Raw genomic sequence first — 26,665 nt, 5'->3', positions numbered from 1 at the left:
AATACAAACGAGACAGGTTTGGTCTATACTTTGAACGTATAACGTTTCAAAAATATTATAATTTGATTCAACGTAATCTCAGTTACATGCCTATAGCTAGTAGTCAGCACTTCTGTGTTGACATTAAATATCATTGATATGGTCTAAACTTATTGTTTACATAACTTTGAACTTTTCGATATGATTTTCTAGATTATAATGATACTAATGGAGTTGATTATCTTATCTGTTCTTTGCATAACTTTCGGAATTTTGGGTCCTGAATGCTATTCGTCTCCTTTTTTCTTTATCTGTTTGTTATGTTTTATTTTTCTCGAGCGTCACGGATGAGTCTTGTAAACAAAACGCGTTTTTAGGGTACAAAACCGTAATCCTTATAATTCTTGTCAATTGCAGATTATCCGTTATCTGTTGAAAATGCCTGTACCAAGGAATATGACAGTTTGTTATCCATTAGTTTGATGTGTTGAGCTATTTATTTTATTTTGCCATTTGCTTAGGAACTTTGCGTTCCGAATTTTCCTCGGAGTTCGGTAATTTTGTTATTTTACTTTTTTTTATATTTGAATAAACGTATCAAAATGTGTCCATTACTTAATATGCGTTATTGAATGTTCATATAAACTTGCACATACAATCATTGTTCTAACGCTAACAACAGATTGACACACAGACGACAATATAGTAGATGTTCTATATACTCTTGAGTTAATGATTTACACAATTGTTTGTTAGAGGACCATCCCAAACAATCTTGTATAGACTCAACAGAAATATATCCATTAATCATGCGAAGTTTTGCTAGAAGTGGTTAAAACTTAATAATACAAGTTCTTTTAACGTAAGAGTTTTAAATGAAAAAGGTGACGTAAGCAATCATATTGCTCTTTATAAATCACATAACTGATCGTCTTCAATTAATATGAAGTGAAACGGTCAGTAATGCAAGTACTCTGACACTAATAAACTCATCACATATACCAGGATTAAGATATTGTACGCTAGATGCAAGTTCCGTGTAGAAGACTCATCAGTGACGCTCGAATAAAAAAAATAAAAATAAATAGATAAAAAATAAAGTAAGCAGTTGAAGAGCATTCAGGACCAAACATTCCGAAAGGTTTAATAAAGGCAATCTATTCTATGGTTAAAACATCCGTAGACCTATATTTGAAATATTCTGAGTTTCGTAAACGTTTGATTTATACTTATGACCATATCAATGTAAACTCATGTCATCGCAGAAGCGCTGTCAATATAATAATAAAAGTATTATTGAAGCCCAAAAGATTCATAGTATAGATTAAACCTGTCTCGGTTGTATGTTTATATTAACTCAAAATGTGTTTTAAAACGATAACTTACACGGATGTTAATGAACCCAAAATTAAAGTCAAAGCACGACAATACATTGCTTAAAGAACGAAAAATGAGATATTTCTTTAGAAATGGAATTGTCATTTGATATTTGCTTTAATTGTTTTACAACATAATTGCTTGATTGTATAGATATTTTTAAAAACAAAACACGGATATTAATTGATCCGAATTGATCCAAATTGCAAACAAACACATACACAACAGTTATACAATTAAAAGTTCAAAAGAAAAACCTATGGTATAATTTCCATTTTACCTGCCAAGACGGATGTAGTTAACCGAATTTAAATATAATATAATTGATTTTCTAAAATGTTTGAATAAGTTAAAGATTTTTAAATATTTTGGCTTCGAACATCACTGATGAGACTTAATTATTAAAATGTGCATCTCGTGCAGTAAAACTGTTACACTTAATATTAAAATTATTTGTATAGAAAGCACATAAAATCGGCCAAAACCTTCTAAAATGTGTCTTAAAATCGTCAAATCTCTAATTCTACTCCATAGATTTTTCTTAAAAAACTATATGTTGTTGATAAATAAATTTCCGTTTTAACGATCCAAAATAAAGATAGAGTCACCGACTTCGTTTTTACGGTGAACATCATACCAAGTGGTGTTTTATGTGAAAAAAATCCAATAAAACGTCGAAATAATCCTAACGGCATCGCGTTGCAGTCCGTAAAACGTTGATTTTTTACGTTTTTCACTACAAAAAAGGTAACAAATTGATCATAAGACAAAAAACGAGATCGGTGACCATATGTTTATTTTATATCATTAAAACAGAAATTTATGTATCAACAACATATAGTTTTTTAAGAATAATCTATGGAGTAGAATTAGAAATTTCACGATTTTAAGACAAATTTTAGAAGGTTTTTCGCCGATTTTATGTGCTTTCTATACAAATATTCATTCATATTGAAAGAAATCAATCTGTAATATTTCAGATAATAAAAGAGATAAATGCATTATTTTTTCGATTTTCAGTTGCAGTTCAACGAGCCAAGGTTGCATGCAAAATTTTAGCAAAATCTGCGACATAGCCCATTTACTGTTCCTTGACCTTAAGTAACACTTTCTTAAGTACCAACAAGTTGAAACGTCGTAGTCTTAGAACCTAACATGACTTACAAGTGAATAATGTTGGCAGCAAGAGGGTGTTGGGTAATCATTTTAAGATCGTACACACCAGATGACCAAGATGTTTCTTTTGTAGTAGTAAAAAGAGGTAATATCGCATGTTTAAGTCTTTCCTCTGCATATTGTAACGACATAGACATTTTTCACAGAGATGTTCTTAATCAAGGTTAGTGTCACACACCATAAAATAAAATACAGTAAGAAAACTATGTTGATACTCATAGTCTCATTCCGCTAGATAATACACGATTTGTTGTCGCACCTTTACCCCTGTCAAGACATACGAACAAACATTTTTCGTCAACTTTGTTGATGCTCATATTTCTACGTCTCACTCAGTTAAGTTTTTACTCACTTTTTTGACGTGCTAGGTGCTAGTCTATTTGGATATACACTGTTGATTAACATTAATCTAATCTCACTTCGGATGGATAACAACTCTATTAATGCTCATAATATTACTCCATTTTGTGATTAAAACTTTAATGATGTACCTGATCTAACCAATTTTGTATAACAACTCCGTTAATGCTCATAGTCTCAATTCGTTTGTTAATTGACACTTTGTTGATTTTTAAAGTCTTACTCCTTATGAATATTCTTTCTTTGTAGATTCACCTTTTCGACAAAATATATGTTGATGTCTCTCTCTTTTTGGATGTACTTTAATTGTTGATGTAAATATTTTTTCCTGTATACCTTGTTTAGTTGGTTCACCTATTTCAACCACGGTTTTAGATGTTCTCCGTTGATGCTCATAGTTCCATTCCATTTGGCAATACTCTCAAGTTGATGATGCACCTGTTTGTTAATACTCACTATTTTGTGTCATCTATTTTCATTCTCATGTTGGATTCTCTGTTCATGCTTATAGTCTCGTTCCTATTGGTGATTCCTTCTTTGTAGAAACCTCTAGTTTCACTAAGTTTGGATATACTTAAACTCCCGATTCGCATATCCACTCTTCAGTTGCATGACAACTCTGTACATGTTCATATTATACTAGTATCTGCGATTTGTGATTCCTACTTAGTTGATGCGTATATCCGCACTTTGTTGTGATATACTTACACTGTTTATTCACATTATCTCACAACTTTGTTGATGGTTATAATTTTAGTTTGTTTGATAATTACCACTCTGTTGATGGACATAGTCTTGTCACGTTTGGTAATACTGACTTTGTTAACGCATCAAGTCGCAATCTGTTTCGATAAACGTATACTGCTGATTCAACTGTTGGTTCTCTTGTTGGATATAAACTGCGTTGATGCGCATTTTACCACATTGTTTAGAGATACCCCCTCTGTTGACGCATCTAGTCTCACAACTTACACTGCTGATTCACCTGTTTGGATATCAACCCCGTTTGGTGCACATAGTCGAATCCGTTTTAGGGATTCTTTCTATGATGAAACCTCTAGTTTCACTCTGTTCGGACTGTTAAACTATACACCTTATCTCACTTCTGTTGGATAACAACTATGTTGATGCTCATATTTTCATTCCGTTTTGTTTAAACTCTGTTGATTGATGGTCATAGTCTCACTCCCGTTGGTGATTGCCCCTTTGTTGATGCTCACAGTCTTGCTTTGTTTATGGATACTGATATTGTTGACACATCTAGTCTTACTCTGTTAGGATTTACATAATGTCGAATTTCAGAGTCTCACTCTGGAGACTGTAACTGTGTTGTTGCACCTTGTCTAGTATGATTTGAGGTAACCGATACTTACTCTGTTTATACTCGTAGTTTGGAGTTGATGGAACTCTGATTGATTTTTTTCTTGTTTTATAGCTATAACTGAAATTAGAACGAATGTTTAAAGCTCCTTCATTATTGCATAGTTCACCAATCCCCGTTGTTGATACACCAACCAAAATCGCACAATACGCCAATCCATACTGCACCATAAATCATTTCTTATTCAAAAATATATCCTCGTTTTTGTTTGAGTAAATGCGATGTTCCAAGTTTATTTTGTTTATGACTTTTATTTGCCTCGTCATAATCGATTCACGAGATTTGGACATCTGTAAAAAAACAAATGTAGACTTAATCTATATTTTGACCAATTAAATAATAGCTGGACACCGGTATGCTAAATTTACTATTCCTAAATATTCATGCATTACACCATGGTTTATAACGTACTAGTATCTGGCATCATTAAGTAAGCAATACTCGTACAACCATGCATACTTGGATATTTTTGTCGTTACATTTATGTCTTTATGTCAATAGATGTGGTAAGAAATGAACAATAGGTTCTATGTCTACTTAGCTAGAAGCTTTATATGATAAATAACGTGTTATTTACCGAGACGACTAATATCGTGGCATGATGAATAAAAAAATAGCATCTACATTTTAAGCTCTTTTTGCGCTCTTGGGGTAAAAAAAGTTTGTTTCAATAAATTTCAGGAAAATTTTCATCTTATGTTATTTCGGTAATAGCAAAACGCATATTGCATGTTTTGAGGGAAAATTGAAGAATTGTAAAATAGAAGGATTAAGAAGAATTGTAAAATAGGAAGATTAAGAAGAATAAAGATCATTAATAAATCTTTGTTTACCTTTTATTTAGTGATCCACAACTTTAACATTTAAGTTGGTCGATTTTGTTTTACTTTGAAAGTCATAAATCTTTTTAAAAAGTTTACAAATATGTACGTGCCCATAGCGTAGATAATTTGTATCCTTGTATCTATTATGATTTTATTTGTTATTACATAAAACCCGGATCATTCTTTTGTTATTGATTAATTCAAAACACGGTTATAAATTCAAATCTTTTGTTTAATTCGCTGTTATTTGTCTTGTTTTGACAATGAAATAGGTATTTAAGTAATGAATTTGATATTCTGTCAGTTGACTGCATACCATAACACAAATGTAGTTAACACTCGCATTTAAAGAAATGTTGTCAGATTTGTGCTTTTCGCTTTTAGTTGTTATATTAGTTTATAATTCTAGATCTTCAAGTGAATCTTTAGATCAAGATCGGATATTGGATAAATTAAAACATTTTTTTTATCAAGAATTTCGGAATTTAAGTTTGGAGAAGCCCTCAAATGGTACAGGACTAATTTTGCCCTCAAATGGTACCAGACTAGTTTTATCAGACGTTTTACAAGAGAAATTTGGACGTGGTGATTTAAGATGTGACTCCTTTTGTTATAGCATAGAGTGTTGTATTTGTAATATCCATGAGGAGTTCGAAGTAAATGGTCTCTTACTCGCAAAAAATAGGAATGATAAAACCATACTGATTCCTACTTCACCGCTCGCCCGGACACATCTTATAATCAGTTCTAATCAAAGTTTCCACAGTTTACCTAGTAATATTTGTGATTATCCGACCATTTTCAAAATATATTTACAATACAACAAAATCAAAGATATCGATCTTTTATCATGTCTTGAATTACTTGATACATTAATACTACATCATAACCAAGTGGAATACTTTAGTACAGAAATATTTCTTAACATGACTGAGATTCGTGTAATTGACTTGTCTCATAACAGACTGAAATATATCGAACCTGGATTTTTGATTAACGTGAATGGAAGTTTGTTTGAATTTGATGTGTCATACAATCATATTACTACCATAGATATTACAAATATATTTTGGTCACAGTTACTGCAAATGTTTCACATAATTCTATACACTCTTTGACAAACGAACTGGAATGGAAAAATCAAGACAGTTCCGTTTTTTCCAGGAAAGGATCGGTAGATATATCGTATAATAACTTTACATACTTTTCGATTTTTGATGAAGAAGGTCTAAACATTAAACATGCAGGAAAATTATATTTTTGGGTCTTTCATTTGGAAGGAAATCCTTGGATTTGCGACTGTAAATTTTATTCAATTGCAAAACCATCTAAAACAATTGTTAAAATTTATAATGATGTAAATGTTTTTTTAGTTTGTGATTCTCCGATACAACTTAAGATGAAAACTTTGACAAACATCATTGCTAATTCCGAGCTGGATCAATTAATTTGTAACTTGTCATTAGCTGAACGATGCCCACCACAATGCAACTGTTTTTATCAGCCAGCTTTAGACAATAGAACAGTCGTTGATTGTGCTGCCTCTGGACTCACACGTATTCCGTCAGCTCTGCCCTTGTATGACCATCTACAAATAGATTTCACAAACAATAACATACGAAATTTAGAAAGGATAGAACAGTTTGGGTTGAACTTTTTTGAAAGGATAAATAAACTTGATCTTTCAAATAACCAAATTATAACCATTTCGGATCTAGTGCTATATCGTTTTAGAAAAATACAACTGGTCAATTTGACAAGCAATGCAATAAAACTAATTCCAAGGTCATTGCAGATGCTGAAGCCATGCCAGATTGCTTTAGGACAAATTATTATGAAATGTGAATGCCAGGATCTTTGGCTGAAAATATGGTTACCGTTGTAATACCAAAGCTGTGCTAGAAACACACAAGTTTTGTGTGAACACGATGGACTACTACGTTCTATTACTGAAATGGAAGAAATAGATCTTGGCTGTTCTGAGACAAATAACAATGCCTCGTTGTTAAACATTTCGATATGCTCAGCATTTGCTGCAGTGATCATGATTGCATCGATTATATTTAAACTAAGATCTGAATTGTTTATATTAACAAGATCTTTTGTCAACATCGTAAAGAAGCCAGTAGCGCCAAATTGTATAAAACACGACATATATATTTCTGCAAATGAGGATGATCCACTAGTTCGAAAATGGTTGTTAACTTCTTTTGTTCCTTATCTTGAGAAAAAAGGTTTTGATGTGTTTTTATTTTTCAGAGACAGTGCATTCGGAGCCCCTCGAGAACAAGAGACGATTGATGTCATGTCCAAAAGCCGTAATTTTATAATACTTCTTAGTGACATTACCAATGGCACTCAGGAGTGGAATAAGAAAGAATGGAAATATGCTTGGAATTATTACAAATGGGACTTCAGTCGGAACCTTATTGTCATCAATTACGATTTCGTAAAATGCGATGACATTGTAAAGAAGTTCTTTCGAGGGTTTTTTACTTTAAGAAAGGTCATTAACTTCTCGAACTTTGATAACAATATTAAAGAAGATATTTTAACATTACTGAAATAAAAAAAGTCTTTATTACTGACGAATTACTGTTTTTTTTCCTGCCAAAAGAATTGTTGAAGTAAAATAAATTAAAACGTTTTAAAGTTTTCTTGTATTTCATGAGTAGTCTCTATGAAATAAGTGAGGTGAACGATATCAAAGGTATCGTTGTTCCAAAAAAAATGGCAATTCTTTGGCCTAAAGAAAGACTTACGAACAAACGACAATCACCATTTTACAAAACACGACATAAAAAACCAAAGACTGAGCAAGACGAACCTCTACGATGGTTATCACGGGTGCTGCCCCAGAGGGTTATCAGATCCAGCTTCATATGCGACATCCGTCGTGTTGCTCCTTTAAGATGTGTTAATAAGTTATATGACCTGATTTGTTATCACGCAATTGACTCTCATCTAACTCAACACAGCATCAAATTCGTTGCTTTGATAGGAAAAGAGTAATGTTGGATATACGTCACTGAGACCTTATTATTCGAATATCTAAATCATTGGTTTTAACCATATTTATACCAAAAAGTAAAATCACTAAGTTACTGAACTCCGAGGAAAATTCAAAACGGCAAGTCCCTAATCAAATGGCAAAATCAAAAGCTCAAACACATCAAACAAATGGCTTAAAACTGTCATATTCCTGACTTTGTACAGGAATTTTTTGATGTAGAAAATGGTGGATTTACCCTTGTTTTATAGCTAGCTAAACCTCTCACTTGTATGATAGTCGCATAAAATTCCATTATATTGATAACGATGTGTGAACAAAACAAACAGACATGATAGGCAAACAAATTAGGGGACAGCAGTCAACATTGTGTTATAATCTTAATCAGTATAAAAACAAACAAATATGTAACAAAGAAGCACAAAAAGGCATATAGACACAGCACAGTAGCAAAAATGAAAGACAAGAATACAAAAATTTACAATAGCACAATAGCACAATGACGCGATGTTAAAGTACAAAGCCACGTCATATGTAGCAAAGAAACACAAAGGCATATAGACAAAGCACATTTTTACAAATTTGTACTCTACATACACATGTTTACTATTCATGCACCTTTCGATTATAGAGCGAATAGTCGAGTGCCACATTGATAGAAAACATTATATTTAGAGTAAACCTATGGCAAATTGGTATACATATGGTACAAATAAATGATGTTTATTAGAAATCGGGGATTTATGATATTAAGGGGAGGGACCATGTGGACTCAACAGCGGGTCCTGTTATATTTACCCTGCCCACTTTCTCCCTCCTATGTCATGTTGAATTTTATGATTGTTAAATAGAACAGTGCTCCAAAAATTGGAAAATCTGCAAGGAAAGTGAAAAATTACTTGTACTGACCAAGTTTGATTTTGTCCTGGTTACCACAGCATTGACAATAATTAACCTACATATTTAATCTGTTAAGATATAAGGATCGCATATTAAGTTTTTTATTCAAGTATCTTCTGTACCTCACCGTTTTTGATGCTATAAATTAGAAATATTTATAATAACTGATTTTTGCTCGCAATTTCGTCTAAATATAAACCCATTTTAACTGGTTCAAACACATGCTCGCGTCACAACTTTGTGATATGCCACAAACTTTATTGTCTCGTTCACCTGTTAATTTCTTTGAGTACATAACATAGCCCGAGACAGCACAGTCATACTTGAACTCATGATAAACCAAACGAAGTCTTTTCTCGGTTGTGTGGATATGTTTTCCTTTCTTAGAGTAAGGAATCACTATTAGCAATGTTTTCTATTAAAATTGAATTAAAAAAAAAACTATTTGATTACTAGGTACTTTAATTATAAAACTACAACAGTCTTTTATTATACCTATATATGTGTCACATGACAACGATATGCACTTATTGTCGTATTTACGTCATCCTTCCTCGTTTGTGATATAACAAAATTAGACTATTTACAGAATCAATAATTACCATGAAGGGTATTAAATGTTGAGCAAAGATCTGCCGAATAATATGAAGCACATGCAATCAACTTCACTTTTTGTTGGAACTCGTGTTTCTTAGTCTATAGTCTTGTATTTAGTATTTGTGATAAACATTGCTTTTTTCTAGACAGCTGAAAATCATAGATACAAATGTTGTGTTCTATGTCACGAAATATCTCCCTTTCTATAGAACATTATCAATGTAACAGCACAAACACTTACGTTTTTCATGGGTATTGATATTGTTTCCTCTTTTTGACATTTGCTGATTGCAACTAATATATTTTAATTATTCTTCGAAAATAAAGAATCAGTTTAGACGTCTTTTAGAGACTCAATTCAACCGGTTGAATAATAATCATATATTTTATTGTGATTGTTATGTTTATAATTATATGTTTAAGGTAAAACACGACGAGAATAACTTGCCGAAACGATATTCATGGCAAAAAAAGAAAAATAGTTTTATTTTAACACCAATAAAACTATAACAGTGTTATATATGTGATTTACACTGCAAAAACATTCGACTTAATGATAAATTGTTGTCGCCTCTAGTTTTGTTAGGTTCTTGTGCACTTTGCAACTACTTGAACAACTTCAATAAATGTTATTATCTGAAGTGTTTACGATCAAGATGGTATGAAGTATAATACTTTAAGCAATTCAAACTTTTGTGTATCATTATAAATGTAGAAAAAATACAGAAAGTCTTCTTAGTTAGCTTGATATATTTCTTTTGTTTAATATACAGCCATCTGTAATGAAAACATATCCCTAAAGACAAATAACTTGAAAAGGAATGAGAGAGACAAATTTTAGGAGACTGATTATATTTATTCATATATAGAAAAATAATACGTTAGTAACTAATTATACAAAATAATATTCATAGCTGGTATTCGTTACATAACTTAGTTTGTAACTTAATATAACGGATACTGCGTCAGAAATGGTGATTGGTCCTCATCAATTCAGAAAGAGTATAGATTTTTTTCCTATTTCTTTTTTTAAACATTTTATCTTGTTTTGCTAGAAGGATAGTTAGTTCGTCCTCTATCGACTTCTAATTGTCCAATTGGTAGAAAGGCGCCCAAATATCGCCTTGCAATTTCATCATCCCTCAGAAGGTCATAATTAACAATGATTATTTTCCTGTTCCCTTTCAGATCAGGTGTGCCGGGCATGCATGTTTTCATTCTTTTTCATTCCAACGAATTTGTCCCTGGTATTCTTTACTAAAAATGACGATACAGGTTCGAGTACTTGACATCACCTGTGTCATTTCCTGTTCCCGGGCTAATCCCTGTTTACTGTCTCTGCAGGGCCAACACACCTTAAGCATTTTATGCTCTTCTAGATTTGGAAGTTAATTCGATGTCAATCACAGACGAATCTTTTCATTTTTTTCATTGCACTGCTCGCTATATATACGTCGTAACAAATTTAAAATAACAAAGGACATAAAGTCTCCCTTAAATATTTTATGAATTTTCGACCAAATATGAAAAATATTATTACTGAAATTAAACATGTTAAAGTAAAACGACTATAAAGAACGCAGCAGCAATTATGGTACTTATCCATATGAAATTTGAATCTGTTATTCTACATCTAAGGTCTTTCTGTGTCATTATTGAAAAGGAAATTTATTGTCCATGAATCCGGCACAACACTTGTACATTTTTGTTACATTTAGAATCACTCTTCGGAAGCTATTTTTGAAACCAAATATCTTTACATGTCATTCCATTATTAAAGTGTCCAGATAAATCTTGCAAGGATTAAGTTGTCCAATAGATCTGTGTAATGAAAAAATATTGTTTCCTTTTAAATCTATTTCCGCTGTCCTTAAACGAAACAAATGTGAGCTTGGTAATACATGAATGTTGTTGTTTGAAATATGTCACATGCAATGGTGTGTGTGAGATTTTATAAAGATAAACCACATGAAAGAATACGCCTGTTGTCATTTTAGTTGCATTTTATATGATTTATCAAATAATAGAAAAGTGAAAAACAAACATGTGTTATCTGTGACTCAAATTGATAATATCTCAATGGAATTCTTTATAGTCAGCATAATATAGTTACTAGTATACCGTTATCACACTAGGCCACGATCGCACTACGATCTCTGAAAAAATGCAAATTTTGACGATCGTAGTGCGATCGTGTAGATCGCAGTAAGGTCGTGGTACGGTCGTGGTACGGTCGTGGTGAGGTCTTCATGAAACGTGATGAGCGTGGCCAACTTTGAACATGTTCAAAACAATCGTTGTGCGGTCGTGGCGAAATCAGATCGTAGTAGAAGCGTAGCGAGAGCGCAGTAAGGTCGTGGTAGGATCGCAAAGGTCGCTGTACCATCGTAGCGAGAGCGTAGCAAAAGCGCGATTCTAGTCGGAGAATTTGCGCTACGATCTCACAGCGACGTTACTGCGACCTCACTACGGCTATACCACGTTTATACTACGCTGTTCAAGACCATACTACGATTCTAGCACACTCATGACGCTCGTCTTTCGACCTAACTACGTTCATACTACGACCATTTTGAGTTCTAGCCATGCTCGAGCTAATTGTTATTGTCACATAAAATATATAAAAGCGCTCCAGGTTTGTTTGTCTGTATGCATTTGGACCTCATGCCCCTATTTCCCAACAGCTGAATCATGCTTGACAAATCTGTATCATTCCCAATATCGTCATTTGATCTTGATGGATCAGCAATACGTTGTGATTCAGGTAAGATTGGTTGATTCGACATCTCATCTGGATCAGGACTCGTATCAGATGCCCCTCTGAGTCTACCTCTATCCCTACAACCACGCCTACGAGTTCTGGTAGATTTTGGTGGTATGTCTGTGTTATTTCCAAGAATTCTACGTATTAATGAAAGTTAGAAGGCATGGAACAGTATGCATATGGAACATGATGCTGACGTTATTGCTGAGAGCGTAGTTAGATCTCGATATGAACGTGGTAAGATCGTAGAATGATCGTGGTAAAAGCGTGCTATAATCGCAGAAGAAGAGTGGTAAGATCGTGTTGCAATCAGATAAATCGCGGTATGGTCGTAGTGAGCACGTAAGGAGCGTAGTAAGATAGTGATAATCGTAGTGAGGTAGCAGAATAAGCGTGGTGAAAACGTGGTATAATCGTAGCGGAATCGTTGAAGAAGCGTAATGAGGACGTAGTAGCATCGTGAAAACAACGAAAGTCTACATTTTCATGCCGCTCAAACCGCGACCTCACAACGATCTGAATTTTGTTTTTTTTTTTAGAATGCGGTGAGCGTGGTGCTATCGTGGTCTTTTGTGACGGGGGCATTTAAAGGATATTTTTCTACAATTGTGCCATGAATACATGTATATCGATGATGAACCTAAGTGCATATAAAATTGAGAATGGAAATGGGGAATGTGTCAAAGAGACAACAACCCGACCATTGAGCAGACAACAGCCGAAGGCCACCAATGGGTCTTCAATGCAGCGAGAAACTCCCGCACCCGGAGGCGTCCTTCAGCTGGCCCCTAAAAAACATGTATACTAGTTCAGTGATAATGGACGTCATACTAAACTCCAAATTATACACAAGAAACTAAAATTAGAAATGATACAAGACTAACAAAGGCCAGAGGCTCCTGACTTGGGACAGGCGCGGTGAGCGTGGTTCGATCGTGGTCTAGTGTGACGGGGGCATTTAAAGGACATTTTTTCTACAATTGTGCCATGAATACATGTACACGATGATGAACCTAAGTGCATATGTCTACCAAACCATCAGAATCCTCGTACAGAAAAAATAATTGAAAATTCTTTACCAAACCCTTTAGAAATGTGTTACCATCAATGTGTGGTACTTTATTTTGCCTTTAATTTTGTTTTCATTAGAGCGCCACTGATGAGTCTTATTCAACCAAAACGCGGGTCTGGAGAACACAATTATAAGACTTGTTTTTTCATGCGTTCTTGTTGGACATTCATCGATGATTTATTTCGCAAGTGGACTTTCTAATTCATACAATCTCGGATGTGTTTTTCTCCATGACACAGGACAATTAATGACGTCAACAACACCATAAACAAGCGTCATATTTTTACAAGATAGGTAGACATAAAATGCAAAAAGATTAAATTAAACTAAATTTTTTTCTCGAAGTGTTGAACAAATTTTCTCAAAACGAAATATGCATATACAAACCATTACACAATCACTATAAACAATGTTATTATGAACACTAAGTCAAATGGCTAATTATTCTTAAACATACAATAATACTATGTAACTATAAAAACTAAAGGGTCAAAAGATCATGGTCAATTGCTGATTTTTTAATTGTGCTAATCGTTTAGACATGCATCTCTCTCAAGCATTTTAACCAGTTAGTTTCTTCTGATAGTTATAGGACTTATAACGAGTGAGAATTGGATATCATTTGATAACAACTCGAGTTATCTAATTTCAATACATTAATAAACGAGTCTCGGCGAGTTTATTATCACTATTAAAATTTAAAGAAAAGAAAGTTGATATTAAGTTGTTAAAACCTATTTCTCTCCTAGTAAACAATCTTGTTATGTTAAAATAATTTCTACAAATAGTTGATCTAGTCTTTTGTACACACAAGTATGATTTCATATGTCCTGTTCCGGTGTCAAACTTTTAAAACATTGGACATTTTAAAACTTTTGTAAGATTCAGAATGTAATAAAATTTTACGAAAAGAAGATTTTCATGTGAAAGGTGTGAGTGTTTTGTTAATTATTGAAAACATCGCAATCAATATGTTCATTGTTTTTACGTTTGAAAGTGGCCAATGACACAACCAATAGCCAATTGAAATGTCTTAATATCGTCTCATGGTGCAGGATAAGCCAATACGAGATACCACAAATATATATATGTTATTTATTGTCAAGTTTGATATTTAGATTGTTCATCTCAAAGTCAGGTTCTACACTACTTTCAAGCCGTGTTGCACGTTGTTCGTTCATGATCATGTTGGAGTCGTGAATACACTTCTTCCTTTATAAGTCTGTCCCTTTTTGAAAAATTTATTAAAGTATGCATTTTTAAAAATGCTCTTAAATATTTGTGTGCCTAACAATAATTTTTCGAATGATATTACATATTTCCATTCTTTATTAATCCACATTTCTGTTGAACTTTCACAATCCTGGGACAGCAAAATTACGAAATTAAGATTATATCAATGGTTTCGTTCTCACGTAGTCGCCCAATCTGACAATCTCGATAAGGAAAAAACACACGGAGTTTTTCTTCTTGATGAAAAGGGGCAAATGAAGACGTCAGCCAATGTCACAAATAAACGTCATTTTCATTGCAGGATCTGTAGATATCATATGCATATACGTCTGATGGAATTACTATCCCTTTGCAGTACTTTAGAAATGTTCGTGTCATTATGAAAAGTTCAAACCGGAGGGTGTATATAAAAAGCGATGACCCAATTTACTTCGATATAAACGCTGTTGACGAGCTGAGTCTCACAATATTTAAAGACACTTACGCGGTTGACGCACCAAATCTCAGTCTTTCCTTATTATAGTAAACATATTCTGTTGATGAAAAAGTTTCCCTTCATTAAGAGATAACTACCCTGTTGATGCACCATATCTGACCGTGATGAATATCCTTATTTCATGAAATGTTTAATCCTTTAGAAAAACTTCACCTCTTGATGCACCTATTTTTTTTTTACTGCTCGGTTTGGAGATGTGTTCTCGGTATCTGCCTCTATTTACCTTTATTTCATTTAGCCTCACAGCTTTTGAACAAACGACTAACTCTTTGTTTGCACCAAAGCTAGTTCCTTTAGAGATACACATTATGTCAATACACAAATGGTCACTACATTTGGATAGTGTAACACTGTTTAAATCCATTTGTTGATTAAACTATGAAAACACACCTAGTTTAACTCTGTTTGCAGATACTCATTTGGTTTGGTTCTCATTCCTTGTGTAAAAATTCATACGATCGAAGCCCCTAGTTGTACTCTGTTTACCACAGAAATAACTTACTCTGCTAACGAATTTTGGTTTTGTTAAACTCTCTTGGTTAATGCAGCGAGTCTATCTCTGATCCGTTCGTAGATAATTGCTCTGTTGATACACCTTATCTACCTCATTTCGGATATGATTACTGTTGCTTAACCTATTCGCACTTTGTTGGAGATAATTACTCTGTTGATTCACCTATTTTAACAGTGTTAAGGCATCTATTCTCATATCGACTTATTCTCACTCTGTTTGAAAATACATTGTCTTTTGATGAACACAGAGAAACTGACTATCATATCCTGATTCCCTAAATCTCTTTCCGTGTAGATCTTTTCAAAATTGCTCAGTTGATGCACATGGTCTGCCTCTGTTTTGAAATACGCATTCTATTGATACATCTATTCTCAGTATGCTCGGAGATACTCCTTCTGATTCTTATTCTGTACCTATACCTTTTCTTACTCATTATATTTATGTATTTAGTCTCATTCCGTTTGGAGATATTTATTTTGTTGATATATGACTCAGAATATTGAAACACGCTTGTTGTTGACTATAACAATTAAACAGTGTCAAGATAAAACTAACTACCGCATGTAAATTTTACGACGATTCCCCGGCTTCCTTTTTGCATACTCAACTTAAAAAAAGTTATTTTTCTGCTGGTCACAAGAGTTCCAAGTGTTGAATATGATGTCATCCCTTTTTAAGTTTTACAGACGCCATCACTAGTTGGATGACAATAATTGGATATCCGTTTCACAGATGCTAACAAATATGTTCCTAATGTAGTAATTATAAATACGTACCCTTTTCCCAGATGTGACCTACCCAATTAGACTTATAACCGGGTTAATAATAACATGACCAACACGACGGGTGACACATGGAGCAGGCCCGATTTACTATTCCGGAGCAACTGAGATCACCCCAATTTTTGGTTCAGTTATTGTTGCTCAGTCGTTAGTTTTCTATGTTGTTTCATGTGTACTTTTGTTTGTCTATTGGTCTTTTTCCTTTTCATCCTTAAATTTTCTGTTTATTTTTTACATATGAGTTTCATGCCCCTGTTGTATCTTTCTCCCCTCTTAATCTAGATTAGTATCAAATACTGTAACGAATATAACAAAATATTTTATTGTGTGTTTTTCTATGTTGTGATGTTATACTATTGTTTCAGAAAAGGGAGAAGGTTTGGTACCATTAAAACGTGTAATCCCGCTGCAAATGTTTGCACCTTTCCTAAGTCAGGAATCTGATTACAGTAGTTGTCGTCTGTTTATGTAGTTCATACGTGTTTCTCGTTTCTCGTTTTTATATAGATTAGACCGTTGGTTTTTCCGTTTGAATGGTAATTTTTTGGGGCCCTTTATAGCTTGCTGTTCGGTGTGAGCCAATGCTCCGTGTTGAAGGCCGTACCTTGACCTATAATGGTTTACTTTTATAAATTGTAACTTGGATGGAGAGTTGTCTCATTGGCACTCATACCACATCTTCCTATATCTAGTGTTTGACTGTTTAAAGTCAGGATTGCATGTGTTCCTTGTATTAGGTCATAATACTAGCATAAATACACCATTAAAAGTTAATCATAAGATACAAGATCGTAAACAATATTGCACATTTCGTTACTTCTCGCCTGTATAAAATCTATTGCATATGAAAATATCGTATAGATAGTACACGCTGGTATAGTTTTCAAATTTTAAGCCAGTTTTAATGCTGTGTATGTATCGCATAAATTCTTGATTTGCTGCAAATGCATTAACAGGCAAGGGTAATTATTGATAAAAAATTTATTGCTGTGATTCATACCTGACGATATGTCTTCAGGTTAAGATTTTTTAACTGTCGGTAATAGTTTTGCTTGTTTGTCTGATGTAACAATCTGATTTCGATCAATTGCAGTGATATATAATAAAATTATTTGACTGTTGATGTCCATACTTGCTGTTTGTTTAAAGACATTTAATGATGTATTATAGCCATTTTGTATACGGTACCTCGGTGACTAAGTAGTTTGAGTAGGTTAACTACTGTATCCCTAGTCTGTTAAATGTTTAGGGGTGAAAGTTTTCCTTCCGAAGATCGGGTGTTCTCTCCGGCACTCTTAGTTCCTGCACCAAAAGTCGAACTAAACCTGAACTCCACGCTATATCACAATAGTGATGAAGCAGCGTTAAATACCAATCAATCAATCAATCAATCTTTCAATCAATCTTTGCATATGAGGAAATAATTACACTCGAAAAAAACGTAATGTGTGAGTAAACTTTCCCAATCTTACTTCGACAATAATATAATCAATAATCAATATACTTCATTTTAAAACAGTAACACTATACTTATTTTAAAACACTCAGACACATAAAAATGTGTAACCAGAAGCAAAATACATAATCATATTGATGGTTACTACAGAATAATCTTGACATAATCATGAGTGAAATTACAATATTTTAGCTGACTTTCCAATTTCTTATATGCTAATTTCCTATGTTTTTAACAATAACAGACAGGCACTCAAATAGATAGTGAAATTCATTTCAATGAGAGTACAAATAGAATTATTCTTGTTATTCCAGATTTTATTGTGTTATACTCGGTCAAACATAACTCGATCGGTTTTGTTAAACTGTGTCATTAATCCTTTGAACGCAAAGACACATGTGCATTATGTATACCCCTAACATAGACAAATATGTATTATGTATGCCCCTAACTTGAAACAAGAATCACCATTTCGTATAAAATTGAATAAAGACCTTTAAAAAAGAAAAGTGTGTTTATACAACGTTTTTTTTTTCTCGTGTTAACAATAAGATATGTATTTGATTTAAACGATAATAAGAATTAATTTTGAATTTTTGCCAGCTAACAGCATACAAAATTGAAATCATGAATTGATCTATGTTATTTTTTCTTTGTGTTGAAATAAGATATGTGTTTGATTTAGTCAAGGTAGAAGAAATGATTTTAAATTTCTTGCAGTTAGCAGCATACAGTATTTAGGTAAATTCATTTATTGGAAAATGTCAGAATTGTGCATTCCGTTTTTGATTGTGATATTATGTAGTAATGGTTCTTTCAGTGAATCTTTAGACGAACAACTTAAATTGATGTTCAATAGATCGGATTTACGTTGTCCTAAAGAATGCGAAACCCAAGAATTCCTCAACGAAATGAGATTTGAAAATAGTATGGAATGTTGTACATGTACGGCTGAATCATTATGGATAGTTGAAGGAAATGTAAATGGAAAACTAAATGATACTTATGTTGGACATTTTGATGTCTCGTTTGTCAAAAATGATATTGAATTGAAAGTTAAAGACCATGATGTTCATTTCTATAACTTGATCTACACTTACGGAAACCTCACTGCCGTTCCAATTTCAGTCTGCAATTTTAATACAATTGTCTACATCGACTTGTCATTCAATCAAATTATAGATATCCGAAATATCACATGCTTGTCTCTACTAGATACATTACTTTTGGCGGGAAACAAAATACAATCTTTGAATGCTGAAGTATTCCATGAATTTAAACATCTCAGAAGAGTTGATGTTTCTTTCAACCAAATCACCGAATTGGAACCGAAGTTTTTCCTATATATGGAGGGTAGTATGTTTCATTTTGATCTATCGTATAACAATATGACAGAAATCGACGTCACAAACATGGTTTGGACGAGACAAATATACTTCTGCACTGTTAACTTTTCTCATAATGCTCTGAACGAAATAACAAATCCCTCAAACTTTTCATTTCAACCAGAACAAGATTTCGGCCGTGGGGGATATCTCGACTTCACATATAACAATTTTAGCCATTTTTTCAACTTTGAAAAAATCGGTTTTCATGATTTGAAATTATTTGGAAAAATGCAATTTTACAGTTTCGACTTTCAGTATAACAACTGGATATGCGATTGCAAATTCTATCCATTTGTATCGCAGGCTACTATTAGTTCTTACATTTTATATGCAAGTCATGTCAACTTCAAATGTAACAGCCCACCACAGTTTAAGAATAAAATTATTAAAAACTTCCAGCACTATCCAGATTTACTTATCTGCAACATTTCAATGTCTGCAAGATGTCCTCACAAATGTCATTGCTTCTATCAACCAAGTCAGGACAAAACTGTTGTCAATTGCCGTACGAAATTATCGTCGAAAAAATTTCCGTTAGTTTTACCAGAATACCAGAACTTAGCTTTAGACTTTTCTAAGAATTTAATTTCTGATCTAGATAACCAGTTTGAAAGAACAAAGAATTACACCTCCCGAATAAAAGAAATCAATCTTGAAGGAAACAATATCGAAAGTATTTCGGAATTTGTTGTGTCTCAGCTAAAAAGTACCACGATGATTAATATGAAACATAACCCGATAACAAGTATTGATATGTCCCTAAGAAACTTACGGCCTTGCAATGTTCAGTTAGGACGACTAGATATTGTTTGTACATGTAACGATCTTTGGTTCCAGAGTTGGCTACCGTCATCAACAATGCCTTGCTATAATAACACATGGATATTCTGTAAGACCAACACTGGTTACAAATCTATTACTCAGATTACAAAAAGCGAGCTAGGTTGTACAGAATATTATCATCTTAAATGGTTCAACTTATGTATTGGAATCATAGTTAGCCTTGTCGTGATATTCGCATTTACGGGCTATAACTTCTATATTGAAATTTATATTGTATGGCGACGCTTTTTAAGAAAACTTAGCAGGCCAGTTTCTAGAACCTTTTTTCAATATGATGTCTACATATCTTGCAATGAAGAAGACGATGGACTTCGTAATTGGATATCGAATGAGCTTTTACCGCATCTGAACGAAAGGGGACTTAAATCTTTTCTACCGTATCGCGATTGCCAACCTGGTAGACCACGCGAAGAAGAAATAATTGATACCGTATCGAAATCTAAAAGCATTCTCGTTCTTCTAAGCGACCTACATCATTTAGAACGTGAAAGCACGAAAGCTTGGATTTCTTGTGAGTGGAAATATGCCTGGTTGAATTATCGAGAAGATTTTTTGAAAAATGTTATTATCATAAATTATGACTTTCTATATAATCGTGATGTTTCTAACAGGTATATACAAGCTTTTATGAGAGCTAGTACTTGTATTGATTTTTCTAACTATAGAAAGGATATGTGGTCGTCATTAAATTCTTTGCTAGGACTTTCTTCTCCGAGTTATGGATTTAGATATCATCGGTTTCAAAACAGTCTGGATACAGCTGCGATTTATTTACAAACTTGATGTCGGTATCAATCGGTTTTCAAATATTCACTTTTTACAGTTATCTTTACAGTTTTTGTACATGGAAAATTAAAGTTAATCACCTTTTTCTATGAAGAACAAGATGATCGAGTATTAGTATGTGTATATATAAAATAGAATATAGCAAAGTGCTCTCGACCAATCAAACTGTAAAATTTGGTGTTCATTAAGTATGAAGAATGAATGTAAACATGTTTTAATTAAGGTATAAGAATATTATTTTAACCTATTTACAGTTTAAAAAAAAAAGAACTTATAGAAATGAGTCACAACTGCCAGATGCACATTCATCAAATTGACAGGATTATTGTTAAAAGTTCAGTTTAGAAAATATGTTCGAAGTTTACGTGTGCAATATATTTGGTATCATTTAGGTTATTAGGTGAATATTTTTAGAACTTTAAAATTCCAAAATAAAAATAGCTAACATCAAAGCAATGTAAAAGACGAAAGAAAATAAAAATCACTTCTTCTATTAAATTTAACCTTAATCTTTAGCCAATACGCTTACCAAAAATCCAATTACTGTATCCGCAGTAAGAAGGAATAGCAATTTCAAATATACCGGTACATACATGAGATCAAACATCAAATGTATCTTTTCAATCTTCAAAAACGTTTTCTTTTAATTGTTAAATTTAAGTTAATTAAGTAGCATTTGATGTAAGATGCTGAAATACAATTGGTTTTAGAATGCGCTATAGTGTTGTATCTGTTTTTTGCAGCAAATAAACAAAAAGACAATTCACACTCATACTCACAATTGAGAAACTCATACAATTTCTACCATTCCATTGTACCGTTGTGTCAACTTAAGTCTAAAACACATTTTGTTAGAATTTCCCAAACTAAAAGTACATTTGTACGTCTTCACATCACTTAGACTAATATATAAGTAAAACACATAAGAAAGGAGTCATCGATTAATTATAAACATTGCACTAACAATGGAACAAATTCATGAATAAAACCAATCAAGAGATCATTTGAGCCTTGAGCACTTTACCATATTTTAAGTTTGTAAGAGAATGATTATCCCTTTCTTAATGATAAGTACTCTTTAATGCTCGTACTTAATCATCACGAGAGAGATCATCATTCTATTACATATACACAAGTCATATACAAGTCAGATAACAACCGATCTATGATTTTGAACTAAGAAGAGTAATTGAATGTTTGTGCATTATTGTACTAGGTTAAAACTACCCATTTTCATTTCAAATTTCAATTTTATAAACTTTCAAACCATCTAAATTTAATTTGCTAATGCGATCTTAAAAATAAGACGTTTCAATTTATACGGTTTCGCTTGCTGATCAACAAATCAAACCATCTTGTGGTATACTATTGGTTAGGTTAGGTGATTAAATGATAAGGATTGCATTCAAAGTTTGATTTTATTTGCCTATGATTGGTGTTATAAATATATTTTTATATGACAAACATCTGGAATTTTTTTAACTGTACAGTAAAGAAACACTAATCAGTCTCACGGTGTTGACAGATGGTTCTCAACTTTTGCTACATATCAATTTTACTAAGAATATATCAAATGCTTGAACAACTTAATTCCGGCATTTAACATTGTACGTAAAAGCCTGTTTCTATTTCAAATTCATATTATACACACAATGAATATGATGAACTTTGTGAGTTGTTATCATTTTACCCTTCAGCATTATCATCTAAATTATTTATATCATACTCATTCTGTTGTTTTATTTCATTTTAATTCAATTAAAGATCAAATCGTTTCTCGTGTAAGCAAAAACATCAAAGTATGAATTATTCTGATATTTTTATTAGTCTCCAGGTTAAATGATTGTTAAAAATTGGTAAACTAATATATGTAATATAAATATAAAAAGATATGTTAAGTAAAGTGTTTGTAAAGAAATATGAAATAGAACACTGATTTGAATGAGTGCCGTTTTGTTTTACCGATAACAATCATACAAAGGTACATGTGATATGCATATTCATATGGACTTTAAGTGAAAAGACAAGTTTAATAAACAGCTTTTGACACAAGCGGTCAAGGTTGTCACTTCAAAATAAGTGCCTTTTTATATTTCTTTAGCGATAATTTTGATAAACTCCTTTAAACCTTTTTTTTAATGTATATTACAGAGGTTGCATTGTTACTCAAATATTATATACTGTTGGAAACACAATTATATTCCCAATATTTATTATCGTTTTTGCAAGGTCTCTATTAGATCCATTAATCATATTGTGGACATCAACGTTAAGAGTTACAATAATGCATAGAGACATAGCTACCTACTCGTTCTTCAATGATCTTTTGAATTTTTAACAATGATAACAATGATCAATGCTGTTAAAATAGAACAAAATTGTCCCAAAACTTAAATGGGGCATAGGACTTTTGCTTTTGGTGCCATTATAACTTGGTATGATGTATTTTATGCAGTGCTTTTCATTGTAATTGCTTAACATTTGTAGCAACGGATAGCTTTTATAGCTTCTTCAAGATAATTGTGTGTCTATATCTATATTCAAAGTTCAAATTCTTTCATGTACTATCTCTGTACGACATATATTTTTAGTTTATATACTGTAATGATTATAAATGATTTATTTTTTTGGGGGTAAAAAGGTTTTCTGTTCTTATCATATGTGGTATTCATCTGAATTTGTATGTGCTGCAAATGTTCTGAATATCACACCGTGACGTTACTACTTTTTTTGTAACATTTTGATATACGATATATAATTGAAATCATTGAAGTTTTAAAAGCAGAGAGGGCAGATAACTTTCCGTTTTATGACAATGAAAACCTTTTGGCAGAGTCGTTCATTCCCTAAGCTACTGTTATCACCAATGTAAAATGTTATGATATCTTTTATTGTTCTTATCTGAATGTAATTTAAAATTTGTATTTATGTTTTTTTATTGTGTTTTTTTATGGTGGCGGTGTTACTTCTCAATCTATGTACACTATTTATATTTATTTAGTGTTGGATTATTGCATAATTGGTCTCATGATTTGTATGGTATTATGATGAATAATTTTTATACAAAAACCTTGAATGGTATATGTTTTCGAGTCTTTCATGTATCAATATTGCTGAAGCGAGGTATCATCTGTAAGTAGGTCATGTCACAATTACATTTGGCTGATCATATTTAGAATTATTTACCGCGTATGCCTAAGCTACTGTTATCACCAATATAAAATGATTTGATATTTTTTATTGTTCTAACCTGAATGTAATTTAAAATTTGTATTTGTTGGTTTGTTTATATTATGTTTATTGATGGTGGCGGTGTTACTTCTCAATCTATGTACACTATTAATACTTATTAAGTGTTGGATTATTGCATAACTAGTCTCATGATTTGTATGGTATTATGATACATAATTGTTATATACAATCTTGAATGGTATATGTTTTCGAGTCTTCCATGTATCAATTTTGCTGAAGCGTGGTATCATCTGTAAGTTGGTCATGTCACAATTACATTTGGCTGATCATATTTGGAATTTTTTATCTCGTATGCCTTACGTCAGAGAAAAAAGTTTGGCAGACAAACAGTTATGTAAGAAATGTGTGTGAATAATTTTAAATAAATCTTAATGTCAAATTTTGTTTTAGACTTAATGTCATATTGGTAAACTTTAACTATTTAGACAGATACAGCAGTTGATTTTCTCTTCCGTTGTCAAATTTTCCTCTTTTGTGAATCTAGTAATCTGTATAAAGTCGATTCTTGGTAATTATAAAGCTGTTCGGGAAGTTGTTTCTTTTTTCTTATCTATATCTTTGTATTGATATTTTGTTGAGATCACAGATATGATTTTAAGGAATTTTTATTTCTTTCAAAACGTTTTAAAACTAAAGGAAGGAAATTAACCAGGATATTTAAAGTCTTGTTCATAGCGTGAATATATATCATTATCACACAGGAACTAAGAATTTAGTAATTGTACTCATCACGTTTAGAATTTGTGGCACGAATAATCATGTCAAAAATGGATCGTATATTAAATAATAAAATACAATACAATACAAGACAGAAAAAAAACGTTATTCTAAAGTACAGTTTTATCTCAATTGAGAGCTCTATATAAAATTCTTATGTATAAATCATATAAAGATTCCATTTGTAATATGCATTGCATGTTTTCTTTTAAATTTACTTGAATTTTTGTTTGATCAAGTTTTGGTAATTTTTTTCCTTTTTTTTCCATTACATGTAGTTCCGAGCAAATAGTTCTAGAGATCAAACTGTCACAAGAAGATTGGTTTTAACGTTATTTTGTTTTTTCCTTTGAAACCTTAACTAAAGAAACCATGATACATGTGTGTTACTTTAAATTTCTGACGCCTTCTCGTCAAAAAATTGTCTGCTTCGGTTGGTTAACTTTATTTTAAGATATATAGCTGTATACTCCTATTTTCACACACATCTTTGAATTTCAAATGGACAATATGTTTAAAATATTTCTAACATTGCGCGTCTGGTATCTATGATGAGTTGATTTACAATATCAAGTGCATTTTATTCTTAACACTGTTTAATAATTCATGAAAATCTTACCATTATAATATAAATTGTAGAAAAAGACACTACACGCAGTAACTGTAGAGACTTTTGGTTTTTGTATAAATATGTCAATAAATATTACATTTTATTACTTTTCATGTATTAATGTTTGTCTCTTCGTTATTTCTCGGGTTTTTTTTTCCAATTGCATTGTCAGTTTCTTTCGACTTATGGGTTTGAATATCACTTTAGTATCTGTTGTGTCTCTTTGAAGAGGTTTGCTACTCTGCTTCATGATAACACTTTTTTACATATATATATAAAGGAACTAAAAAAGGCAGATAAAAAATTAAAGGTCCGTTGTTTTTGAGATATAAGCCACTGAATACTTTGAGGGAATTGATGGTCTCTAGATTTTTCTTACATTTAACAATTGTATCTTTTTTTCTTTCAAAAGCTATCTAAGAAGAACAATGATTTTATAAAACTTTTTAAAAATCTTCTTGAATTTTATGTTTCTATCAACAAAAAAGTAGGAGTTGGCGAGCAAACATGTTTACAACATTGAAAATCAAAAGATTCCGAGTATCTGACAAAACGTCATGACACATTCACTCACTCTCATTCGATATTTTTTATCTGGTGGTGTACTTAGTCTCCCTCTGTTTGGAGTAAATTACTCTGTTGATGCACCTGGCCTCACTCCAATTTAAGATACTGAATCTATTGGTGCAGCTGGTTGCATTCAATGTATCTTATAATAAAATCTTTTGATGCATTTTTAACCACATCAACTTGAGATACTTGCTAGGTTGATGCACCAAGTCTTACTTCGTTTTAAGATATATACGCTGCTGACGCTCGAGTCCCACAACGTTGGAAAGTTTTACGCTGTTGACGAGCTTAGTCTCACAATCTACGGAGACACTTTCCCGGTTGACGCACCAAATATCAGTCTTACCGTATAAACATATTATGTCGATGAGAAATTTTCTTTTCGTTAAGAGATATTTTCTCTGTTGAAGCACCATATATTATTGCGACGAATGTATTTATTTAATGAAACTGTTAACCCTTTCGAAGACACGTACCCTGTTAATGCATAAGTTATCTCTCCGTTTGGTGATATTTATTAGGTATCTTCCTCCAGGTTCACCCTGTTTTACATCATTATCATTTAGCCTCTCAGCGTT

The 26,665-nt window shown here is 32.4% G+C and overlaps 1 protein-coding gene and 1 long non-coding RNA gene across 2 annotated transcripts; both read left to right on the top strand.

The window, feature by feature from the left end:
• Window positions 1–6,183: 6,183 nt before the first annotated feature.
• Window positions 6,184–7,682, top strand: LOC127711797 (uncharacterized). The gene is made up of 2 exons (XR_007986885.1): window positions 6,184–6,271; window positions 7,357–7,682. It is a non-coding gene; the product is annotated as an uncharacterized LOC127711797 (long non-coding RNA).
• Window positions 7,683–18,606: 10,924 nt separating this feature from the next.
• LOC127711772 (toll-like receptor 8) lies at window positions 18,607–25,623 on the top strand. The gene has a single exon (XM_052217895.1). The coding sequence runs from the start codon at window positions 18,683–18,685 to the stop codon at window positions 20,933–20,935; it is 2,253 nt and encodes a 750-aa protein (XP_052073855.1). The 5' UTR covers window positions 18,607–18,682; the 3' UTR covers window positions 20,936–25,623.
• Window positions 25,624–26,665: the final 1,042 nt, after the last annotated feature.

This window comes from Mytilus californianus, unplaced genomic scaffold (genome assembly GCF_021869535.1).
Source record: "Mytilus californianus isolate M0D057914Y unplaced genomic scaffold, xbMytCali1.0.p SCAF_8, whole genome shotgun sequence".
Taxonomy (NCBI): domain Eukaryota; kingdom Metazoa; phylum Mollusca; class Bivalvia; order Mytilida; family Mytilidae; genus Mytilus; species Mytilus californianus.
Note: the sequence above shows the minus strand (reverse complement) of the source record. Positions and strands in the feature narration are given on the sequence as shown.

Bases quoted from the DNA above. Each gene is read 5' to 3' on its own strand.
- LOC127711772 (XM_052217895.1), top strand. From the start codon at position 18,683: ATGTCAGAATTGTGCATTCCGTTTTTGATTGTGATATTATGTAGTAAT.